The 21,963-nt window shown below is 39.5% G+C and overlaps 1 protein-coding gene across 3 annotated transcripts in view; it reads left to right on the top strand.

Moving 5' to 3' along the window:
- The window catches only part of LOC140210070 (AMP deaminase 2-like), a 163,048-nt gene that overhangs the window by 23,649 nt on the left and 117,436 nt on the right, over window positions 1-21,963 (top strand). The window contains exon 1 of one of the 3 annotated variants that reach the window (XM_072278852.1): window positions 8,971-9,157. The exons of 1 other annotated variant lie outside the window; for it this stretch is intronic. In XM_072278852.1, coding sequence (XP_072134953.1) covers window positions 9,073-9,157 — 85 coding nt within the window. In that variant the 5' untranslated portion in view covers window positions 8,971-9,072. Of the gene's footprint in view, window positions 1-8,970; window positions 9,158-21,963 lie in introns of those variants that run through there. One more of the 3 variants, XM_072278853.1, reaches the window with a different exon arrangement.

The following is a 21,963-nucleotide window of genomic DNA, read 5'->3' as shown; positions in this document are numbered from 1 at the left end:
CCCTGGCTCGAACCAGATTAAACTGAATTTAGACAAAGCGTGAATACGTAACTATGCTTATTCTCTTCTACCACGCCCAACCCATGTGACAAATTATCCATAATAAATGTGCAGTAGAGACTGACAGAAAACAGATACTTGGCTGCTACAGATTTTGTTGGATTAGATTTCTTTGAAAGCCTTCCAGTCTTTTCCCATGTAAATTGAAGTTGATGTTGAATAGGAAATAAAATGATAATGTATTTTAATGTAAGAGGGCCCGAATTGTTTTGGTTTCAAAGGATTTATGCAAATCAATGCCCTCATTCTGTAGAAATTGAACTACCTCAAAAAACATTTATGATCTCACCCATCTATGCTATATGTCGTTGGAGGTATTACTTAAGTCTTGTCTTCCTCTGGGAAATAAAACACCAGGATGAAGTGAGCTTTTCTTCTGCAGACTACACAAATTTATGCTGCTTTCTGTAAAAGAATACATAAAAATTAAATATTTTATTCACGATAGAAACTTCTCAGGAACAATATGTGGTTTGATGTAACACTCCTCTCCCCAGTTTGTGCAGAGAGCAAAAAATAAAGTGGATGGAGAAATGTACAGTATATATTTAAAGAAACAATTTTGCCTTCAGTTGAAGTAAGTGGATCATCAAAAAAGACAAGTCTTTGCACAGTGGGTTGCAGTAAGATTATATAGCAAGCTCATGTAGGCTCAATATATTGCCATAGCAACATTATTGGTGTAATTATCAAAAGAGGAACTGAAAAAGTCAATATATCCTCATTGGTGTATGCAATAGGTATTTTAATTGTCAACTACCCAATTTATTTTTCTTTCCCTTGTTCTCTGTATTTAACATTAACGGGGCACGAAGTAGGCTTTGTAGTTTCAGATTCTTGTAATGACTGAATTCAGTGAAATGGATCACTATTTTGGCTTTCAGATATATAGTGAAACTCTTCCTAAAAACAACAAAATACTGTTCTTGTATAGTTGTGACAGGCATTTTGTTACATAATAAGATGAATGCTTATTTTGTTCTCTCAGAAGGATAGAAGACCAAAAGGTCAAACTTAAATGCCCATCCCTAATCCTTGAAGGGACTGATGAATTCCAAATCAGGCATCTCATGGGAGTGAAGTGTCTAAAATGTTGCTGGGGGTTTAGTCACATGAAGGAGAGACTAGATAATGATAATATATTTCCTTCCCTAAAGGACATGAGCAAACAAGATTTGTTTCATGATCATCTGTTGGTTTTTATTTCTTTAACGTTAATAGTTTAGATTTCCCCAGCTGCCATAGTTGGTTTTGAATTGTGTCTCCTGAGCTTCTGTTCAAGCCTCTGACTTATTAACTTAGCCATGAACCACCATTGCCAATCCAGGAAACAGTATAGACCAGAATAGTAGATTTTCAAATTCTTCAACAATTAACTCCACTTAGTATAGTGCATGGAGCCTGGATTTGATGTATTAGCATTTTCAGCAGAGACATTTGAGTATAACTCCTTAAGTACAGCACTAGAATTACAAACAAGAGCACAAAAATCCTCTACAGTCGCCAGCATCTGATACTTCTGATGAAGGAAATCTGTTACATGGCATCTGTGCATTTTCTGATTTATCTTAAAGATGAATACTGATGGCATTATCATATTAGAACTCAATTAGAATGGAAGACCTCCACAGGTCTTCAAACCCAAGAGAGATGTCTTGAGGACACAGCTTATTTAGAGGCAATGTGATCAAACTAACCTGAAGATATTTAGGAACAATAAAGAGGATGAACAATTGGCTGAGGAACTGGTGTAGGGAGCAGGGTTTCAGATTTCAGGATAATTGGGACCTCTTCTGGGGCAGGTGGGACCTGTACAAGAGAGACGGGTTACACTTGAACTACAGGGGGACCAATATCCTTTCAGGGAGGTTTGTTAATGCTATTGGGGGGGCTTTAAACTAGATTTGCAGGGGGATGGGAACCAAAGTGCCAGAGCTGACAGTGTGGCTAGGGTGAAAATAAATGATGTTAAAAGTTAAAGCAAATCCGCTAATAGAAAGGTTGTGAGTGGTGGTAAAAATCTTCTGAGGTGTATATATTTCAATGCTAGGAGTATTGCGGGGAAGGCGGATGAGTTGAGGGCGTGGATTGACACGTGGAATTATGACGTTGTAGCAATTAGTGAAACTTGGCTACAGGAGGGGCAGGACTAGCAGCTTAATATTCCAGGGTTCCGATGTTTCAGATGTGATCGAGGTAGAGGAATGAAAGGTGGGGGAGTGGCATTGCTTGTTAGGGAAAATATTACAGCAGTGCTTAGGCGGGACAGATTAGAGGACTTGTCTACTGAGTCCTTGTGGGTGGAGCTGAGAAACAGGAAAGGTATGGCCACATTAGTGGGATTGTATTACAGACCACCCAATAGTCAAAGAGAATTGGAAGTGCAAATCTGCAGAGAGATAGCAGGCAACTGCAGGAAACATAAAGTTGTGGTGGTAGGGGATTTTAATTTTTCATATATTGATTGGGTCTCCCATACTGTTAGGGGTCTAGATGGTTTAGAGTTTGTAAAATGTGTTCAGGAAAGTTTTCTAAATCAATATATAGAGGGACCAACTAGAGGGGATGCAATATTGGATCTCCTGTTAGGAAACGAGTTAGGACAAGTGACAGAAGTCTGTGTAGGGGAGCACTTTGGTTCCAGTGATCATAACACCATTAGTTTCAACTTGATCATGGACAAGGATAGATCTGGTCCTAGGGTTGAGGTTCTTAACTGGAAGAAGGCCTAATTTGAAGAAATGAGAAAGGATCTAAAAAGAGTGGATTGGGACAGGTTGTTCTCTGGCATGGATGTGATCGGTAGGTGGGAAGCCTTCAAAGCAGAAATTTTGAGAGTGCAGAATTTGTATGTTCCTGTCAGGATTAAAGGCAAGGTGAATAGGAATAAGGAATCTTGGTTCTCAAGGGATATTGCAACTCTGATAAAGAAGAAGAGGGAGTTGTATGACGTGTGTAGGAAGCAGGGAGTAAATAAGGTGCTTGAGGAGTAAAAGAAGTGCAAGAAAATACTTAAGAAAGAAATCAGGAGGGCTAAAAGAAGACATGAGGTTGCCTTGGCAGTCAAAGTGAAGGATAATCCAAAGAGCTTTTACAGGTATATTAAGAGCAAAAGGATTGTAAGGGATAAAATTGGTCCTCTTGAAGATCAGAGTGGTCGGCTATGTGCAGAACCAAAGGAAATGGGGGAGATCTTAAATTGGTTTTTTGCGTCTGTATTTACTAAGGAAACTGGCATGAAGTCTATGGAATTAAGGGAAACAAGTAGTGAGATCATGGAAACTGTACAGATCGAAAAGGAGGAGGTCCTTGCTGTCTTGAGGAAAATTAAAGTGGATAAATCCCCGGGACCTGACAGGGTGTTCCCTCGGACCTTGAAGGAGACTAGTGTTGAAATTGCAGGGGCCCTGGCTGAAATATTTAAAATGTTGCTGTCTACAGGTGAGGTGCCGGAGGATTAGGGAGTGGCTCATGTTGTTCCGTTGTTTAAAAAAGGATCGAAAAGTAATCTGGGAAATTATAGGCCAGTAAGTTTAACATCGGTAGTAGGTAAGTTATTGGAGGGAGTACTAAGAGACAGAATCTACAAGCATTTGGATAGACAGGGACTTATTAGGGAGAGTCAACATGGCTTTGTGCGTGGTAGGTCATGTATGACCAATCTTTTGGAGTTTTTCGAGGAGGTTACCAGGAAGGTGGATGAAGGGAAGGCAGTGGATATTGTCTACATGGACTTCAGTAAGGCCTTTGACAAGGTCCCGCATGGGAGGTTAGTTAGGAAAATTCAGTCGCTAGGTATACATGGAGAGGTGGTAAATTGGATTATACATTGGCTCAATGGAAGAAGCCAGAGAGTGGTGGTAGAGAATTGCTTCTCTGAGTGGAGGCCTGTGACTAGTGGTGTGCCACAGGGATCAGTGCTGGGTCCATTGTTATTTGTCATCTATATCAATGATCTGGATGATAATGTGGTAAATTGGATCAGCAAGTTTGCTGATGATACAAAGATTGGAGGTGTAGTAGACAGTGAGGAAGGTTTTCAGAGCCTGCAGAGGGACTTGGACCAGCTGGAAAAATGGGCTAAAAAATGGCAGATGGAGTTTAATACTGACAAGTGTGAGGTATTGCACGTTGGAAGGACAAACCAACGTAGAACATACAGGGTTAATGGTAAGGCACTGAGGAGTGCAGTGGAACAGAGGGATCTGGGAACACAGATACAAAATTCCCTAAAAGTGGCATCACAGGTAGATAGGGTCGTAAAGAGAGCTTTTGGTACATTGGCCTTTATTAATCAAAGTATTGAGTATAAGAGCTGGAATGTTATGATGAGGTTGTATAAGGCATTGGTGAGGCCGAATCTGGAGTATTGTGTTCAGTTTTGGTCACCAAATTACAGGAAGGATATAAATAAGGTTGAAAGAGTGCAGAGAAGGTTTACAAGGATGTTGCCGGGACTTGAGAAACTCAGTTACAGAGAAAGGTTGAATAGGTTAGGACTTTATTCCCTGGAGCGTAGAAGAATGAGGGGAGATTTGATAGAGGTATATAAAATTATGATGGGTATAGATAGAGTGAATGCAAGCAGGCTTTTTCCACTGAGGCAAGGGGAGAAAAAAACCAGAGGACATGGGTTAAGGGTGAGGGGGGAAAAGTTTAAAGGGAACATTAGGGGGGGGCTTCTTCACACAGAGAGTGGTGGGAGTGCGGAATGAGCTGCAGACGAGGTGGTAAATGTGGGTTCTTTTTTAACATTTAAGAATAAATTGGACAGATACATGGATGGAAGGTGTATGGAGGGATATGGTCCGTGTGCAGGTCAGTGGGACTAGGCAGAAAATGGTTCGGCACAGCCAAGAAGGGCCAAAAGGCCTGTTTCTGTGCTGTAGTTTCTATGGTTTCTTGTATTTCATTCTTTGTTCATTATCAATGAACAAGATGATACTTTCATATTATAAATTTTCCCCCCAAAGCAAAGCATTACAAAAACCAAGTCAGCTATTGCATTTACAAATCTGTAAGTCAAAAAAGCCATCGTATTTTTCCTCAAAGCAACAAAACTAACTTTATTTCAAACTATAACTTATTGCCTATGAAACATTGTATGTAAAATTGTTTAGATTTTAAAGTCTTAATTAATTAATCACTGTGACTCAGTTTCTCAATAATTTTATGCAACCACACAGTAATAGGCCTTCGCTGAACTTATCTTTTAATGATAATGTCACCACTGTGAACAATTAAAATGATGGTTATAATATAACGTGAACTTGCTCACTTGCAACAGTTTTTGTTCTGTGTTGCAGAATTTATCAACAAGAACGTGTGTGATACAAGTTATGTTTTTCAGTGTATAACTGTATCATCATGGTTTGGATTGTCAAATCTAGAGTACTTCCTCCCAAAAAACTGTTCAGTCTATCATCCTGCCTTTCCATCTATCATTAACAATGAAAGAAACTGCTGATTCTGATGACAAAACTGATATTTTCTTTCATAAATATCTAATAATGATTGTTACTGCTAACCATTCAATCATTATTTTAGCTGATTGATTAGAAATCTAAGTACAGGTTATAATTTTCCTACACCTCAGCAGTGATTATAAAGTTGATTGGCACATCGTCATAAACAATCCAATAATAGACACAAGTTTGTTTTTGTGGTGTTTTAGATGAGATGTTAACCAGGACCCCTATGTTTTCTCATAAGGAAGCAGTTTCTGGAGCTTTATTTTATAGCGGTGAGTTATTCCTGGTGACCTGGTCAATATTTTAGGTGATAAATATCTTGTAAAACAAATGATCGATTTAAGAGCCAAGCCGATTTGGAAAGGTCATCTGATTCTATGTGGCGGAAAGATCCGAGGCTTGATCGATTTAAGAGCTGAGCTGAATTGGAAAGGTTGGGTATTGGCCACATTGAGGTGGCAGAGTCTGAGTCCATGGGTAAAGAATGACCCAAGGTTTAGATGATTTAAGCGCCAGGCCAGATTGAAATGGTTGGGATCAGAGGTGATAGACAGTCCATGGGGTGTGCATGTTCTGAGCTGGACTGAGGCTGTGGCCTGCAACTAGTGGACTTCTGGATCAGCTACAGTGATGGCTAGCATTGTGAACTTCAGTTCTGAATGCTGTTTGTTTGCTTTTATTGTTCATACAATTTTTTCTCTTTCTCTCTGCCCACTGGGTGTTTGGACGGTCTTTTTTTTTCAATGGGTACCGTTAGGGTTCTTTGTTTTGTTGCTGCCTGTAAGGTGAGGAATCGCAAGGTTATACAAACTATATGTACTTTGATAATAAAATGCACATGGAACTTTTGACTGGCCTTGTTTGATACCTGAATTAAGGAGGCATTTAGATTTCAGCCACATTGGTGGTTCTGGATTATGTATAGGCCAGATCGGATAAGAATGCTGTTGAAGAGTCTTAGCCTGAAATGTCAGCTGTTTATTCCTCTCCATAGATGCTGCCTGTCTTGCTGAGTTCCTTTGTGCGTGTTGCTCAAGATATATTCCCCTCGTCCAAAGTCGTACCAGTTAGTAGGTTATTCAGTCATTGTAAATTGTCTCACGATTGGGCTAGGGTTAAAGTGGTAAATTACTGGACAGCGCAGCTTGGTGGGCTGGAAAGTCCATTTCCATACCATATCTCAAATAAGGTCATTATAACAATGCAGCAGATTCATGGTTGCTGTTTCTGAAGAAAGCATTTTCTTTTAATTCTATATTCAATTATTTAAAATCCACAGATGTCATCTCTGGCGTTTAACTCATGTTTCTGGGCCTGGAACTCGGGTCCAAAACTAACTGCTGCTTCACCAATGTAACCGACAATTGTAGAATGATGGTGGTCATTGTTGCAATGCAAGGTATTTCAATTTCTGCTGCTGTCTGTAAGGAGTTTCTACATTCTGCCTGTGACTGCGCAAATTTTCTCCGGGTGCTCCAGTTTCCTCCCACATTCCAAGGACATATGGGTTGGGGTAAGTAAGTTATGGACATGCTTTGTTGGCACTGGAAGCATGGTGACACTTGCGGGCTGCCCCCAGCACATTCTTGGACTGTGTTGGTTGTTGACGCAAACAATGCATTTCACTGTATGTTTCAATGTATATGTGACAAATAAGATAATCAACGTATTTCATATGTAACCTGGCTGCTACATATCCTACAGTACTCTACATTATCTTTTTTATGTATTTGACCAGATGTCTTCTTTTGCACATTGCTTATTTGTCAGTCTTCGTGTAGTTCTTCATTGATTCTTTGTATTTCGTTTTACTGTGAATGCCTGCAAGAAAATGAATCTCTCAGGGTAGTATATGGTGACATTTATGTAGGTATTTTGATCACACATTTACTTTGATTACAAGTGGGAAAGTTTCCAAGGTGCATCATCGAGTCTGTGAGCTCCGCGATGTGCAGAATTGAGGCTGAGGCTGTGGCCTGCTCTGGGCTTTCATTCTGTTTACTTACTTTTATTGTTTGCATGATTGTTTTTTTCCTCTCTCTACACATTGGGTATTTGACAGGTTTTTTGGATTTCTTTCTTTTGTGGCTCCCAGTAAGGTAATGAATCTCAAGGTTATATAATGTATACATACTTTGATAACAAATATACTTTGAACTTTGGCTGCTTTGGGATGTCCTAAAGGGGATGAAAATGGCAATGTACAAATGCAAGTCTTTTGAAAATGATTGGATCTCACATTTGTATCTTTTTGTTACTGGTATGCAAAGTTACCTCCATCTTTTTTCATTTCTCTTGCTTTCCCTGGTCTATATTGTGTTACCAAGTTTATTTCTAGCATGGGATATGTTTGCCAAAGCACATAATACGGCAGGGTTTCTAAAACACAGTGTTAGGAATGCTTCTCATGTTTACTCAGTAAGAGTTTATTTTTAAAGTGGGTATTTAAGGAATTACAGTAGATAAAGTTTTGAGAACAGTCACAGATCTGCAACTACTATTCTACTCCCCCTCTACTTGAAGCTGCAGAACTTGGTCTACTCTGGAGCTTGGACCTGCAAGTTTCTTGGTTTATTTTAGGTTAACCTTTTTGGTCTACCCCTTTTGTCTTTGTGGATAACTGTGGGTGAGGTTTCTCTGTTCTTGTCGACGAGGTCTCATTGCCAATCTCCCCCTGTGTCCCTGTGGGTGAGGACTCGTCATCAGTCTGTGTCCCCTGTATGTGAGGGCTTTGCTCTCGATCTTCCTCCTTCAGTGTCCTTGGGTGAGCTTTTGCTGCCTATTTTTTCCCCTCCTCCTCCCCCCCCCCCCCGGGAAGGGCTCATTCCTAGTATCCTCACCCTGTCCTTGGGATGGGCTCATTCACTGTCTCTGTCCCTGGGGGTGAAGTTCTTGTCACTAGCCTCTCACTCTTTTTCTTTGTGTGAGGGTTCATTCTCAGCCTCTCTTCATCCTTGGGGACAAGGGCACACACCCCAGTCTTTCTCTGCTTACGGGAAGGCTCGTCATCTTGCCTTACTCTGTCCCCTTTTGGGTGAGTGTTCACTCCACGACTCCTACCCCACTTCCCAGACCCAACCTCTTCTCCCTGTCACCTTTTAGACCCAGTCTCTCCAACTCCATCCCAATCCCTAGGGGCGAAGGCTTATTTCCAACGCCCCTGTCCCTCGGGGGCGAGGGTTCGTCACCAGCTTCTACGCCTCGCTCTTTTGCGGAGTGAGTGTGGGTTCACTCCCGGCCTCCCTCCCTCCTTCTCACCGCTATCGCGGCCAGCAGTACCTGTAGCCCGATGAGACGGTGGCTCCGGCCGGCGCTGAGCCCGTTGCTAAGGGCGGCCTGTCCCGGAGACGCCGGGCCTGCGCCTGTCCCGCGCCGCCGGCCCGGCCAGGCCGTTGGGGCGCCTGCGCGGTCGTGGAGCCGAGCTGCTGCTGCTCTCCGCGCTGGCGGGGGCGACTCGCGTCAAAGAGGATCCTCCGCCCCCTCATCCTGCAGCTGCAGCAGCAACCACTCGCAGTCGGAGAGATCCTCAGCTGGAGATAAGATGTCAGACCCAGTCCCCAGCAGGGCCAAGAAACTTCGGCCCAGACTCCACGGCAGGAGCAGTCTGCAGAGCACCGAGCCCGTAGGTGAGTCCCCTCAGCTAAGGGTCAACTTTCAGCACTCACATAACCCGTTCTCTGAGCCGGAAGAGCAAACTGCTGCAGTGCCTGTCATTTTGCTCAACACTAATCGATTGCCTAAGTTGATATTTAGCTCTGCGCCTTTTTCTTTTAAAAGTAGCTTCTCTCCCTCCCCCGGCTTGCTTTTAGGATAACTGTTTCCTGTCAGATCACGGTGATGGCTATTCTCTATTATAAGTGAAGCACCTTCAATTACTCCAAAAGACTGAGGTATACATGGTTTACCACAATAAGTATGGACGGGGGAGGAGGAATTAGTCCACACTTGATGATAAGTGGGAACGGTGCTTCAAAAATATATATCAGGCAGTTGTCCTCAGGAATTAAATTAATTTTAAGCCTAAAATAGAGATGTAAGACAATCGCACATCTAAATCAGATTTACAGATGTTGAAAGTTTAAAGCTTGTCCAAATCATAATAAAGATATAATACGTTTGATCCATAATCAAAATGATGCAAGGTGTTTTCTTTCCTCGTTTCTAATGCACCTTGGTTTCTAACTGCTCATTATTTATGCACAGTACTGGTTGTATGTTTGTGCTTTTAACCAAATGCTTGATTTATTGTTCCAGTTAGTGCCATAATGAGTTTTAATTTTGGAGATTGGATGAGTTTAAACAGTGTCAATTCTATAAAGCATTTTATGACTCAGATTTGAAAGCATTTGTGAATATCATAGAAGTGCCTCATTATGAATTCCCCCAATACCTATTTTATATAACAGATCTATTATAAATAACTATATACAAAATGCCTTCAAATCTGCTGCTTCTAGTAAAGCTCAAAGTAAGAGCATTTTCACAAAAGGCAAAATGAATTATTTTCATGAGGAATATTGATGTGCCAGATTTGAAACTTTAAAGGTTGGCAATTTGTATTTATTAAAATCTAAAGTAAAAAGTAACAAATTGTCAGAATACTACAGATCGGGCATAGAGAATAAAACAGAATTCCTGGTATTGTTTTGACCTTGTATCAGAATGGACCCAGTCATTCGAAGTGATTTACCCTCCTCATGTTCTGGCGTATTCCCATTTGATAGATCATATGTACTTAGACAGCAACTTTGCATTTAGGCAGGGCTGATAAAGCAAAGCATTTTAGATGATAGAGTCAGGACAGTGATGCCCCTCATGAGAGGTTGAGTTAGGGAATTAGATCCCTAACTTGAGGCCAAAATTGGAGGAGCACAAAGATGTTGGAGGGTTACAGGGTTGTAAACATTTCAAATGGAATTATTTAAAAGTAACTGTTAAATAAGTGATGTAGATCAAGCTTAATATTTTTAACCACGAGGATTATTGTATTGCAGAATTTGGATATGTTTTGATATGGCAAATTACAAAATTCCACTCATTGACCTTGTGTCAATCTGGTCAGATAATCAGTGTTAACCTTTTACTTTAACATAAAAATTAGAATGTTAAGTGATAAGAATGCTAAGATTTTGACACTTTTAACCCTTTAGTGGAAGCAGCTTATTGAAGATTTTCATCATTTAAAAGCACAAAATAAGATAAATATCAGTCGGTTGTTATTTACCCTTCAGAGGTGTGCACCATTTTCCCCTAAATGTATATCTCTTCAACAGAACTATAAACAGTGATCAGCTACAGGGGTTCCAGGAGAATATCTTGCTTGACACCTATTAGAAAAATTGCTCTAGCATTACCTGAGCACATATTTGTCCTAAGTTTGACTGAACGTTTAACCTTGTCCATGTCCAATAGCATTCAGTATATTTACAACAAGGGCCATCTTTTTTGGAGCACAATTTCAGCTTTGAAAATGATTCATTTTGAAATTAGCAGAAATGGTTCCCAGTCTGATGATGAGGCCTCTGTTGGTCAGTGTCGGACATGGATGTTGCATCCTAGCTGTCGATGTGTACTATGACATGGAGAGCAAGCTGTTGCCCATGTAGTAAGCTCTCCCTCTCCAGGCATCTGATGAACCCAAAGGAACAGCAGAGACAATTTGGCACCAGCAGTGTTGCAGGAGTTGCCTGTCTGTGTTGAACCCAACGTAGGACTGCTTTAGGGACTTCAGCTCTGGATTTTTCCCTCTGCGTTTTCTCCCGAAGCCTTCTCCGTGAGTGAGTATAGCCATAAAGCAGCAGAAGTTTGAGATCAAAGTTTTTCTTCTCCTAGGTGAGCTTCCAATCACGGCTGACAAGCTCCGTTTGCCCGAACCATCTGGTTTTAAGGCGCCAGTTCTGTCCCTTCTCCTCTCAGTAGAAATGGTTCTGCCGGGCTCAGTAGCTAAGCCAGCCTGATACTGGCAAAGACTGCTAAATGGGGAGGGCCATGACATTTTGCAAAAGACCTTAAAAATCTGTTACCCTTGCTGGTTTTGATGTAACACATTGGAATCTACTGGGCTACTACAAACAGACTTCATTGTATTGAAAAATGTAGTGATTGCAGGTTTCACATCAAAAAATCTGTTTGTTCAATCAAATGGAGCATTTGCAGATTTCTGCATCCTTGTTTATGGGGCTTCATTTTTAAAATTAATGCTGCTTATATTTAACAAACTGTTTATTTTAAAGACTAGACAATAGTGCTAAGTTTAGGCCTTTAATAAATTTGAACAAATTATATTGAAATAATTTGTTGAAATTATACATTTAAAGTATTCATTTTCTACCCATACTTTTACCAGTTATTTTCCTCTAAACCAGGAGTTCCAAACCTTTTTTATGCCTTGGGTCAATACCATTAAGCAAGGGGTCCGTGAATCCCAGATTAGGAACCCCTAATCTAAACAAGTGTGATTATTCAGTAATCGTGCATGACATCCACATTTAGAAAGCGGAAGTTTCAATAAACCAAGGTCAACATTGCAAAATATTGGCAGTTTTATTGATGTTAAAAGTCAGAATTTGATTTAAAAACTTCAGGTCCTAATATAGGCCCCTAATGCAGGAACAACATGGTAGCGTAATGTTTTACAGCACTGGCTGTAATATTGGGGTTCAATTCCCACAGCTGTCTGTAAGGAGTTTGTATGTTCTCCCTGTGACGGTGTGTTTCCTCCGGGTGCTTGAGCTTCCTCCCACGTTCTAAAGACATATGATTGAGGACTAGTAAGTTGTGAACAAGCTATGTTTGCACTTTGGACTGTGTTGATCATTGATGCAAACACTGATTTCACTGTATGTACATGTGAGAAATAAAGCTAATCTTTAAGTTTGACTTGGTATAGGGTCTAACAAGTGTTCATTGTTGCTGTAAAACTTAACATGTTCCTCTCCTTCTCCTTTCCCACTCACCTTTCTCACCCCTATATAAATGGTCTGATAGAGAAATCCTAGATTGTTTTGCATTGGCAACAATGAAAGTTGTAGATAACATTTGTTAAAAAGGTTGCATTGTCAGATAAACGCCAGTTATACATCTCCTCATTCATTGTAACTCGTGGCTGTACATGACAAAGTTACAGATCATTTAAAAAATCTACTACAGCACTTCAACTTGGTAAAAATATGAGTGGTCATTGTTCAGTTTGTTCATTATTGCTGGTCCTTCATTTGGATGAACATTCAACTGCCGTAAATTAGCAGGAAATCTCTTCATTAGCCAGGATCAAAATGCATCACTTCATGTTTCTGCAGACCTCCTGCATTTTGTCACCAACATTTCTTTCATCTATATTGTACATAGAAGAAACATAGACGTAGAAAACCTACAGCACAAAACAGGTTCTTCGGCCCACAAAGCTGTGCCGAACATGTCCTTACCTTAGAAATTACCTAGAGTTACCCATAGCCCTCTATGTTTTTAAGCTCGATGTACCTATCCAGGAGTCTCTTAAAAGACCGTTTGGTACCCGCCTCCACCACAGGCGCCAGCAGCCCATTCGATGCACTCACCACTCTCTGCGTAAAAAAAAAACACTTACCCCTGACATCTCCTCTGTACCTACTTCCAAGCACCTTAAAACTGTGCTCTCTCATGCTAGCCATTTCAGCCCTGGGAAAAAGCCTCTGACTATCCACATGATCAATGCCTCAAAAACATTTACATCTCAAAGCAACAACAAAACCATTGGTGTAAACTATAGACAACAGCTCATCAATTTGGAATGTTTGTCTGGCTAAATAGTTGCTCTTGTGTTTTATGGCTGCCTTGCTATCTATTCTGCTATTTGCCCAGTGTATAATATACTGACCTTAAAAATAAATTATTGATCCAGAGTGGGAATTTCTTTTGTTACAATTAGCCGTATGCCGACTTAACTCATAATAAATCCAGGATAATAATATACACTATAATAATTTACCAATGTGCAATAATAATGCCTGAAATAATAAAATGGAGACTATTGTACTATGATGTGTGTTCTCCTGTCACACAGAGATGAACTGTTGTGTATGCCTATTGCATTTGGTAGGAAAGTACTTGATTGCATTGTTTTTTCACTTCAAAGAATTCTTCTAAAGTCAAGTGTATCCCTTTTAAAGTCTGCTGATGACACTTTAAAATCTTACAAGAACATTTAAATTTTGATTGTGTAGTTCAAGCAGTTCAAATTACCATTTTATATATATATAATATTTTTTTGCCTTTTTTTCTGCCTCTTTCCTATTTGGAGTTGGTAAAGGTATAAGCGGAAATAGCTTATGAACTCACCTGCTTGTCCTTAACTTAAACCATTATGAACTTTAATCCGTTCACTTCAATATAGTACACTATGCTGTAAACAAGTAAGCCTTTAATTCCCCAAATATTGAAAATTCTCAATGAGGATGTGATGACAGAATGCTTTATGGATACTTGATGAAGTACAAATGCTTGAGTTTAGTATTGAATAACCTCTACGCGTCTTTTGCAAATGTAGCCTATGTCAATAATTGGCACTACTGCAAGTTTAAAAATAGGGATTGAAAGAAAATCCAACTGGTACTACCAAGCTACTGCTGCTGGAGATGACTATTGTTAAGTCTATTTAGAATGTTCTTTCTTGTATGGAAATTATTGCAGTTGATTATACAAAATCCAATCCCACTGAATGGAAATATTGATGTTGGGGTATCTTTTTATCCCTTTTAATACCAGCTGGATGGAGTATCCTTAGTTGCCAGCTATGAGGTTCTCAAAAATGATACTGTGTACAGTGGCATTCAGAGGAGTATTATTGTAACAATGTAGTAATCCTTGAAATATGATATGGATTTCCATTGTTTCCAATGGCCTTTGTTTAGAGTAAATAAATACAGTACTGTGTAGAAGTCTTAGGCACATAGAGCTTGGGTGCCTAAGACTTTTGCACAGCACTGTAATTTTATGTATTGCACTGTATGGCTGCCACACAAAAAAGAAATTCATGATGTATGTGAGTGATAAACCCACATAAACCCACCCAACTATTGTGGACTGTGAGTGGAGAGGGGAATCATGGTTGGGAAAAGGGGAGGGGGGAGGGAGTGGGAAGCACCAGAGAGATATTTTGTAATGATCAATAAACCAATTGTTTGGAATCAAATATCCTTGCCTGGTGTCCCAGGGCTGGGTGTGTCTGCTCCCGTGCTACTCCTGCTCTGGCACCCCTTCTCTACCACCTGTCCCATACCCCTCCCGCAGGGCTCTACCCTCACCATTCTCAACATCCTTTGTTTCCGCCAGATTTACAACCTTGCACTTCACTCCATGTAGACAAGTACAGTACTGTGAAAGAGTCTTCGATACCCGAACTATATAGATGTGCCAAGTCTTTTACACAGTAATGTAATCCAACTTCGAACAGAATCAGAATCAGGTTTATTATCACCAGCATGTGTTCTGAAATTTGTTAACATTGCAGCAGCAGTTCAATGCAATACATAATATAGAAGAAAAATAAATAAACAAGTAAATCAATTACAGTATACATATATTGAATAGATTAAAAACCATACAAAAACAGAAATATATTAAAAAAGTGAGGTAGTGTTCATGGGTTCAATTTCTATTTAGAAATCAGATGGCAGAGAGAAAGAAGCTGTTCCTGAATCACTGAGTGTGTGCCTTCAGGCTTCTGTACCTCCTACCTGATGGTAACAATGAGAAAAGGGCATGCCCTCGGTGCTGGATGTCCTTAATAATGGATGCTGCGCCTTTCTGAGACCCTGCTCCTTGACAATGTCCTGGGTACTTTGTAGGCTAGTACCCAAGATGGAGTCGATGAAGCTACCCTCTGCAGCTTCTTTCTGTCCTGTGCAGCAGCACCCCCCCCCCCCCATACCAGTGATACAACCAGGCAGAATGCTCTCTATGGTACATCTATAGAAGTTTTTGAGTGTTTTTGTTGACATACCAAATCTCTTCAAACTCCTAATGAAGTATAGTCACTATCTTGTGTTCTTTATAACTGCATCAATATGTTGGGACTAGGTTAGGTCCTCAGAGATCTTGACATCCAGGGACGTGAAACTGCTCATTCTCTCCACTTCTGATCCCTCTATGAGGATTGATATGTGTTCATTCGTCTTACCCTTCCTGAAGTCCGCAATGAGCTCTTTGGTCTTGCTGATGTTGAGTGCCAGGTTGTTGCTGTGACATCACTCCACAAGATGATATATCTCGCTCCTGTACATCCTCTTGTCTCCATCTGAGATCCTACCAACAATGGTTGTATCATCAGCAAATTTATAGATGGTAATTGAACTATGCCTAGCCACACAGTCATAGGTTTAGAAAGAATAGAGCAGTGGGCTAAGCACACATCCTCAAGGTGCACCAGTGTTGATTGTCAGCGAGGAGGAGATATTATCATCAATCCACACAGATTGTGGCCTTCCGGTTAGGAAGTCATGTATCCAATTGCAGAGGGAGGTACAGAGGCCCAGTTTCTGTAACTTATCAATCAGGATTGTGGGATTGATGGTGTTAAATGCTGATCAATAATGGATGAACAGCATCCTGACATAGGTCTTTGTATTGTCCAGGTGGCCTAAGGCTGTGTAAAGAGCCATTGACATATTGTCTGCCATTGACCTAATGTGGTGATAGGCAAATTGCAGTGAGTCGAGGTCCTTGCTGAGGCAGGAGTTCAGTCTAGTCATGAACAAATTCTCAAAGCATTTCATCACTGTAGATGTGAGTGCTACTGGGCAATAGTCATTAAGGTAGCTCACGTTATTCCTTTTAGGCACTGGTATAATTGTTGCCTTTTTGAAGCAAATGGGACTTCCGTCTGCAGCAGTGAGAGGTTGAAAATGTCCTTGAATACTCCTCCCAGTTGATTGGCACAAGTTTTCAGAGCAACTGCAGCATACTTATCCAGGTCTGAAGATGAATCCCTGAATACGGTCCAGATCACCAATTCAAAGCAGTCCTGTAAGGGCTCCTGTGCTTCTCTTGTCCATACCCTCTTGGTCCTCACTACTGGTGTTGTAGTGTTCCGACTCTGCCTATACTCAGGGAGTAGAAGTACAGCTAGGTGATCAGACTTCCTGAAGTGAGGGCATGGAATAGCACGGTAGGCATTCTTAATGGTGATGCAACAATGGTCCAGTGTGTTGTTTTCTCTGGTTTTGCAAGTGATCTGTTGATGGTAATTGTTCGGTGATTTTTTTTCAGCCTGGCTTGGTTAAAATCCCCCAAAACAATGATGAATGTGTCAGGCTGCGCTGTTTCATGCATGTTGATCCCATTTTTCAGATCATCTAAAGCCTGATCGACATTGGCCTGAGGTGGAATGTATACCACGACCAAAATGATCATGGAAATCTCCCGTGGTAGGTAAAATGGTCGGCACTAAACTGCAAGATATTGCAGGTCTGGTGAGCAGAATTGGGACAGCCCTGATATATTTGTGCACCAAGAGGAGTTGATCTTGAGACATACTTCTCCACCTCTGCTTTTGAGAGGCTCTAGATCTATCCTGACAGTGTATAGTAAACCCATTGATCTGAATTGCTGCATCTGGTACAGAAGGGGTTAACCAGGATTCCATGAAATAAAGGACACATGTGGTCCTAATGTTCCTCTGATTCACCACTCTCATTCTGACATCATCAATTTTATTCACCAGAGGTTGCACGTTGCCAGCAAAATAGTCGGTATTGGGAGTTTAAAACCCGTTTCTTTAAACGCACTTGTATTCCTGACCTGCAGTCATGTTTCCTACCTGGAATCCGGTGAGGAGTTCGTCCACAATCGGCATTGTTTCCGTCAGTTTTAAGCAGCAATAGTTCATTTAATTGTATTAAGACATCTTTGTTAGCTGTACTGACCTTGGAAGCAGTTGTGTTTTTTAACTATCAGGCTGAAACGAGAATACTTAATCATATCCATTGAGAGTTCTGCTGCCACACAAGTTGCCACTCGAGGTGATTGGAAAGTCTACAATAACAGCTGTTATTACAGTATCCAACTATCCTGTTCATTTCCCTCGCCCACCCTCTACCCAAAGCTTTTCTTTCCTTCATATTCCAGCTCCTATTTGTGTTTAAGAAATAATTTTTGCAACTAAATTCTGATTGAGGTTTCATTCTGTTTCTGCCAACATAGTTGGTGGCATATCATATGTATTAATTCGTGGAAATCCTTAGCAACATTTAAGCACTCTACCTCACTTTTTTATTTTTTGCTGTTTATGCACTAGCTATTTTAATTTTATATAAATATATATTTATTGTAATTTATAGTTTTATTTTCTTATTATGTATTGCAATGTACTGCTGCCACAAACTATCAAATTTCATGACATATGCTATGATATTAAACCTGATTCTGATTTAAAATGAGCTGGAAGTTCACTTTTTTTAAATATCAACATCAGAACTAAGACAATCTGATGAATATTGAATTGCATTTATGTCAACATCTTCAGTTTTTTTTTACCCTTCCCCTGATGGCGTGGTCAAATGTTTTAGTTGGAGTTTAGAGCTGTATCTTGATTTTTTTCCCCCCAGGTGTTGTTTCTTGGTACAATTTGTACACCTTGGTAGCAGTGTTCCCTCTAATTTGTAATGACCACTGTGTGCAAAAATCTTGTGCCACGCAATTTTTTGCCCAGTGACAACAATGTGCACATTGACTTTTATATAGAGGTATTCATCTTAACCAACTAGCAAAACACTCTAAATAAGAACTTAGATCTCTGCTGGGTGTGATTGTTTTCACTCTCGTTCATCTGCACTTTCACAAAATAAATGTAGCAGGCTTGTAGTGGGTAATGAAGGATTTTCTTACCATTGCATTTGCACACTGTCCATATGTGATTTGTTTGCTAAATGATGCTTTAAAAAGTCAAGTGTGCAAATATCATTCTCGTAGCTGCATGTTCCTGACCTCATGAGCTTTCAGTGTAGTAGTTTCTACTGTTTCATTAAGCATTCCGCTTTAAATGAAACAGCAGTTATTTTGTGCTTCATGTCCTTTGATTCTTTGGAATTTGACATAGTGAATCAATAATTTCTGCAATAAAATAAGCCTGTTCTAAAATTGGCAGACAAATCATTGCAAACTCCACTTTGTCAACACTGGAAAAGGAAATGCGGTTATATACGATTGTGAAATATAATTAACATTTCAACATGGTAGAGGGTGACAACCTTTTGTGTGCAGTTTAAATTGTGTGCACACTTTAGAGGGAACATTACTTAGCAGGCCTTCAATTTTCCATGAAAACTATAAGTAAAGAAGTTACATCTAACTTTGAACTTAAGCCTAATAAACAGACCACAAAACATAATCTATTCTCCAAATTACCAAATAAAACCTAATAATGAGGTCGGCAATACCCTAACATTTGAAGTGACATGCCTTTCATTATCTTGATCCATGGGAAAAACATAAGCTGGGGCCTAATCAACCCTGGCTGGGTCACCTGGGTTAGGATGTCTAATGTTAAAAGACCTGAAATACCCAATAATCCCAGGTTACATCACTGATGATGTGTCCCAGTGCACAACAGGTTGATAAAGTTAAGTAGATATAATCATGCACATTCTAGCAAGATTCATTGGTGTTTGGCATTGAATAAGAGCTTCTCAACTTTGTAAAGAATTTGGTTGAAATCGCCAAATGGTATATTCTGATATGTATTTCCCTACTTGTATACAACTGAACATGAGAAAGTGCAGTTTAAAGTTTCTGGATTTTAACTATGCATAACAAACTACTTGTTGAAGTTGGATTAATTTTTAAACCAAGTAGTTGAAAAAAAATTAGAGTGGAAAAAGTCCTTTTAAATAGCAAGGCATTTCAAGGCATGTTGAGTTATCGAACAAAATTTGCTTTCAAATCTTAAATTAAATAAGATAGCTGGAGTGCTTTAGGAAGGCAAACTCAGTTTAGAGTGAGAACATTGATATTTCTGAGGATGACCAAAAGGATAAAATTACAGGATTGCATAGGTTAGAAGAGATTTTGGAAGTAGGGAGAGATTGCCAAACCTGAGCACGAGGTTGAGAATTTTACATTCCACATATTACTTTCCCAGGAATCTGAAACTGCCAGATTAATGTGGTACAAGAGACTAAATTATAGTAGTAGTAGAATTTTGAATGGACCTTGCCTTCAAAGAGGGTAGAATCAGGGAGGCCAGTCAGGATGGATGAGGTGAGCTCAGCAAGAACACAAAGGGAAATGGGATGGAAATTGGACAAATATGGAGAGTTCTAAATTAGAAGTGAATGGTGTCACTGGCTCAGGAAGACAGGTCTACTGGGTTAAGGGAAGCATTACAAACAACTCTTTACACTAAGCACAAGAAATTCTACAGATGCTGGAAATCCAAAGCAAAACACTCAAAATGCTGAAGAAACTCAGCAGGTTATGCAGCATCCATGGAAATGAACAGTTAACGTTTTGGGTCAAGACCCTTTTTCTTTGTAATAAGGTTGGAGGGAAATAGGACAACTGATTTTAGAATATATTTTGCGGTAAAGTTGTTGATCTGGTCCGATGCTTTTGTTACAGTTCTTACCTTGAGAGTTCAGCAAATTCCAGGATGTGTGACTGACAAAGTGTAGAAAAATTCAAAAGGATTAGCCATATGCATTGACACAAGGACATGGAAATGAGAAATATTTCACCGTTTGGGACTCGAAGGGTGAGAAATGAGTTGGGTACCTAAACACTGAAATATTGAAGTACTTAAACACATCCAAGTGATGAGTAACCACAGCTGGAATTTCAGTGGGTGTAAATTGGACTGATCAGTTTACAGCCCTTCCTCCATTACCTCTGTTCCTGTGATTGGCCTATTGGTTGTATTGAATTATGTTTTTTCAAAGGATTTGACTGTATTCTGACTCTAGGATAGGTTTTATCCTTCTCAGCAAATTAAATTTCTCCACCATTTCTGGATTTTATAGTTATCTCTAATTTCACTTTCTTGCACACTTCCAGGATCTTTATTACAAGGTCTACCCTCCAATTTGCAATACTTCAAAAATAACATATGACCTGGCTGACATGCCCTTTACTGAACTGAGAACAGTTAATCAGTACCATCTCCACCTGTTCAAGGATGAGCTACCTCTGTGAGGTCTCACAGCAATTTGGTCAGAGATCAGGTGGTATTTGATGCAGTTGTGCCATACAACCATAAGAGCTGAACATCTAATCAAACAAATCAGGTATTTTAAATCTTTTGTATTACGCAAGTTATTTTGCACCCATTTTCTTATACAGAATTGTTAATTCAAATTGCTAGGGAAGGGAGCGTTGTTGGTGATTCTTTGTTTTTGTTAAATTATTGTAATAACTCAGGACAAAGATGAGAAATTTAAAATACTGTATAGCCAAATCATTTAGGGGAAAAATAAATGGTGAAATATTTTGAAAATGCAGTTTTTCCTGAATCTCGTTTGTTTTTCCCCTTTTTACTATGTGGTAGCTAGATGCTTTTGAAATCTATGTTGGCTATTCTGACATTTTGATTTCTTGGGTGTCTGATAGTTCTGATACCAGCCTCTGTATTTGGCTCCTGTTACTGATTGCTTATTGTTACTTGAATATAATACAATGTTTTTAGTTTTGTAACTTGATTAGGATTGCAGAGTCAATAGGCTTTATTTTCCTTTCATTCATCTCTGCTCAGTGCTACAAAACACTATACAGCAGTGATAGTATGTTGTATGCAAGCTTTTGTCATGGTTGGAATTTGGATGACTTTTGGGGGCAGATAACAGTGTATTGCCATTACCTTGTAGTATATTTATTGCCATTCAGCAAGAATGAATTTCTAGGTATGTCAGTTTAGTCTTGCTTTGGTAATTTGTGAAATTTGAATTTATTGCATCTAATTAGTTATTCAGCTATTTAATTATAAAGCCATTTTTTAATTCCTAGAACACAAATTCACCACTTCAGAGAAGGGTATTCCTAAATGATTCAACATAAAAATAAGAAAGTTCCCCCTAATGCTATGAAAAACTTGTATTCTATTATGATGAATGGAATAGAAGTTAGAATCTTAGTTCCTGAAGTGTGCTCAGTTTGCATCATATGGATTATAGTAACAGCTAAAGACCTCTAATCTTTATTTAACTCATTCTCTCCCAAGTAGGTACTACAAGTGACTTACTTCCATACCAAGAAAAGACAGTTACTATTTGCTAAAGTCAGGAGTCAAGTACTCTGTTTGATTAAAAGCAATCATTAAAATTAACGTAGCTTATGAGAAAGAGTTTTTGATACAATACAAGATTGTTTTGGGAAACTTAGGAATAAAAGGTCCAAAACAAAGGTGTGTATAAATTTTGTCCACATCAAAATGCCAAAATATAACAGCAATAAACTGTATGTTTAAAGA

This window comes from Mobula birostris, chromosome 14, assembly GCF_030028105.1.
Source record: "Mobula birostris isolate sMobBir1 chromosome 14, sMobBir1.hap1, whole genome shotgun sequence".
NCBI lineage: Eukaryota > Metazoa > Chordata > Chondrichthyes > Myliobatiformes > Myliobatidae > Mobula > Mobula birostris.
This window is presented reverse-complemented; position numbering and strand designations above follow the sequence as displayed.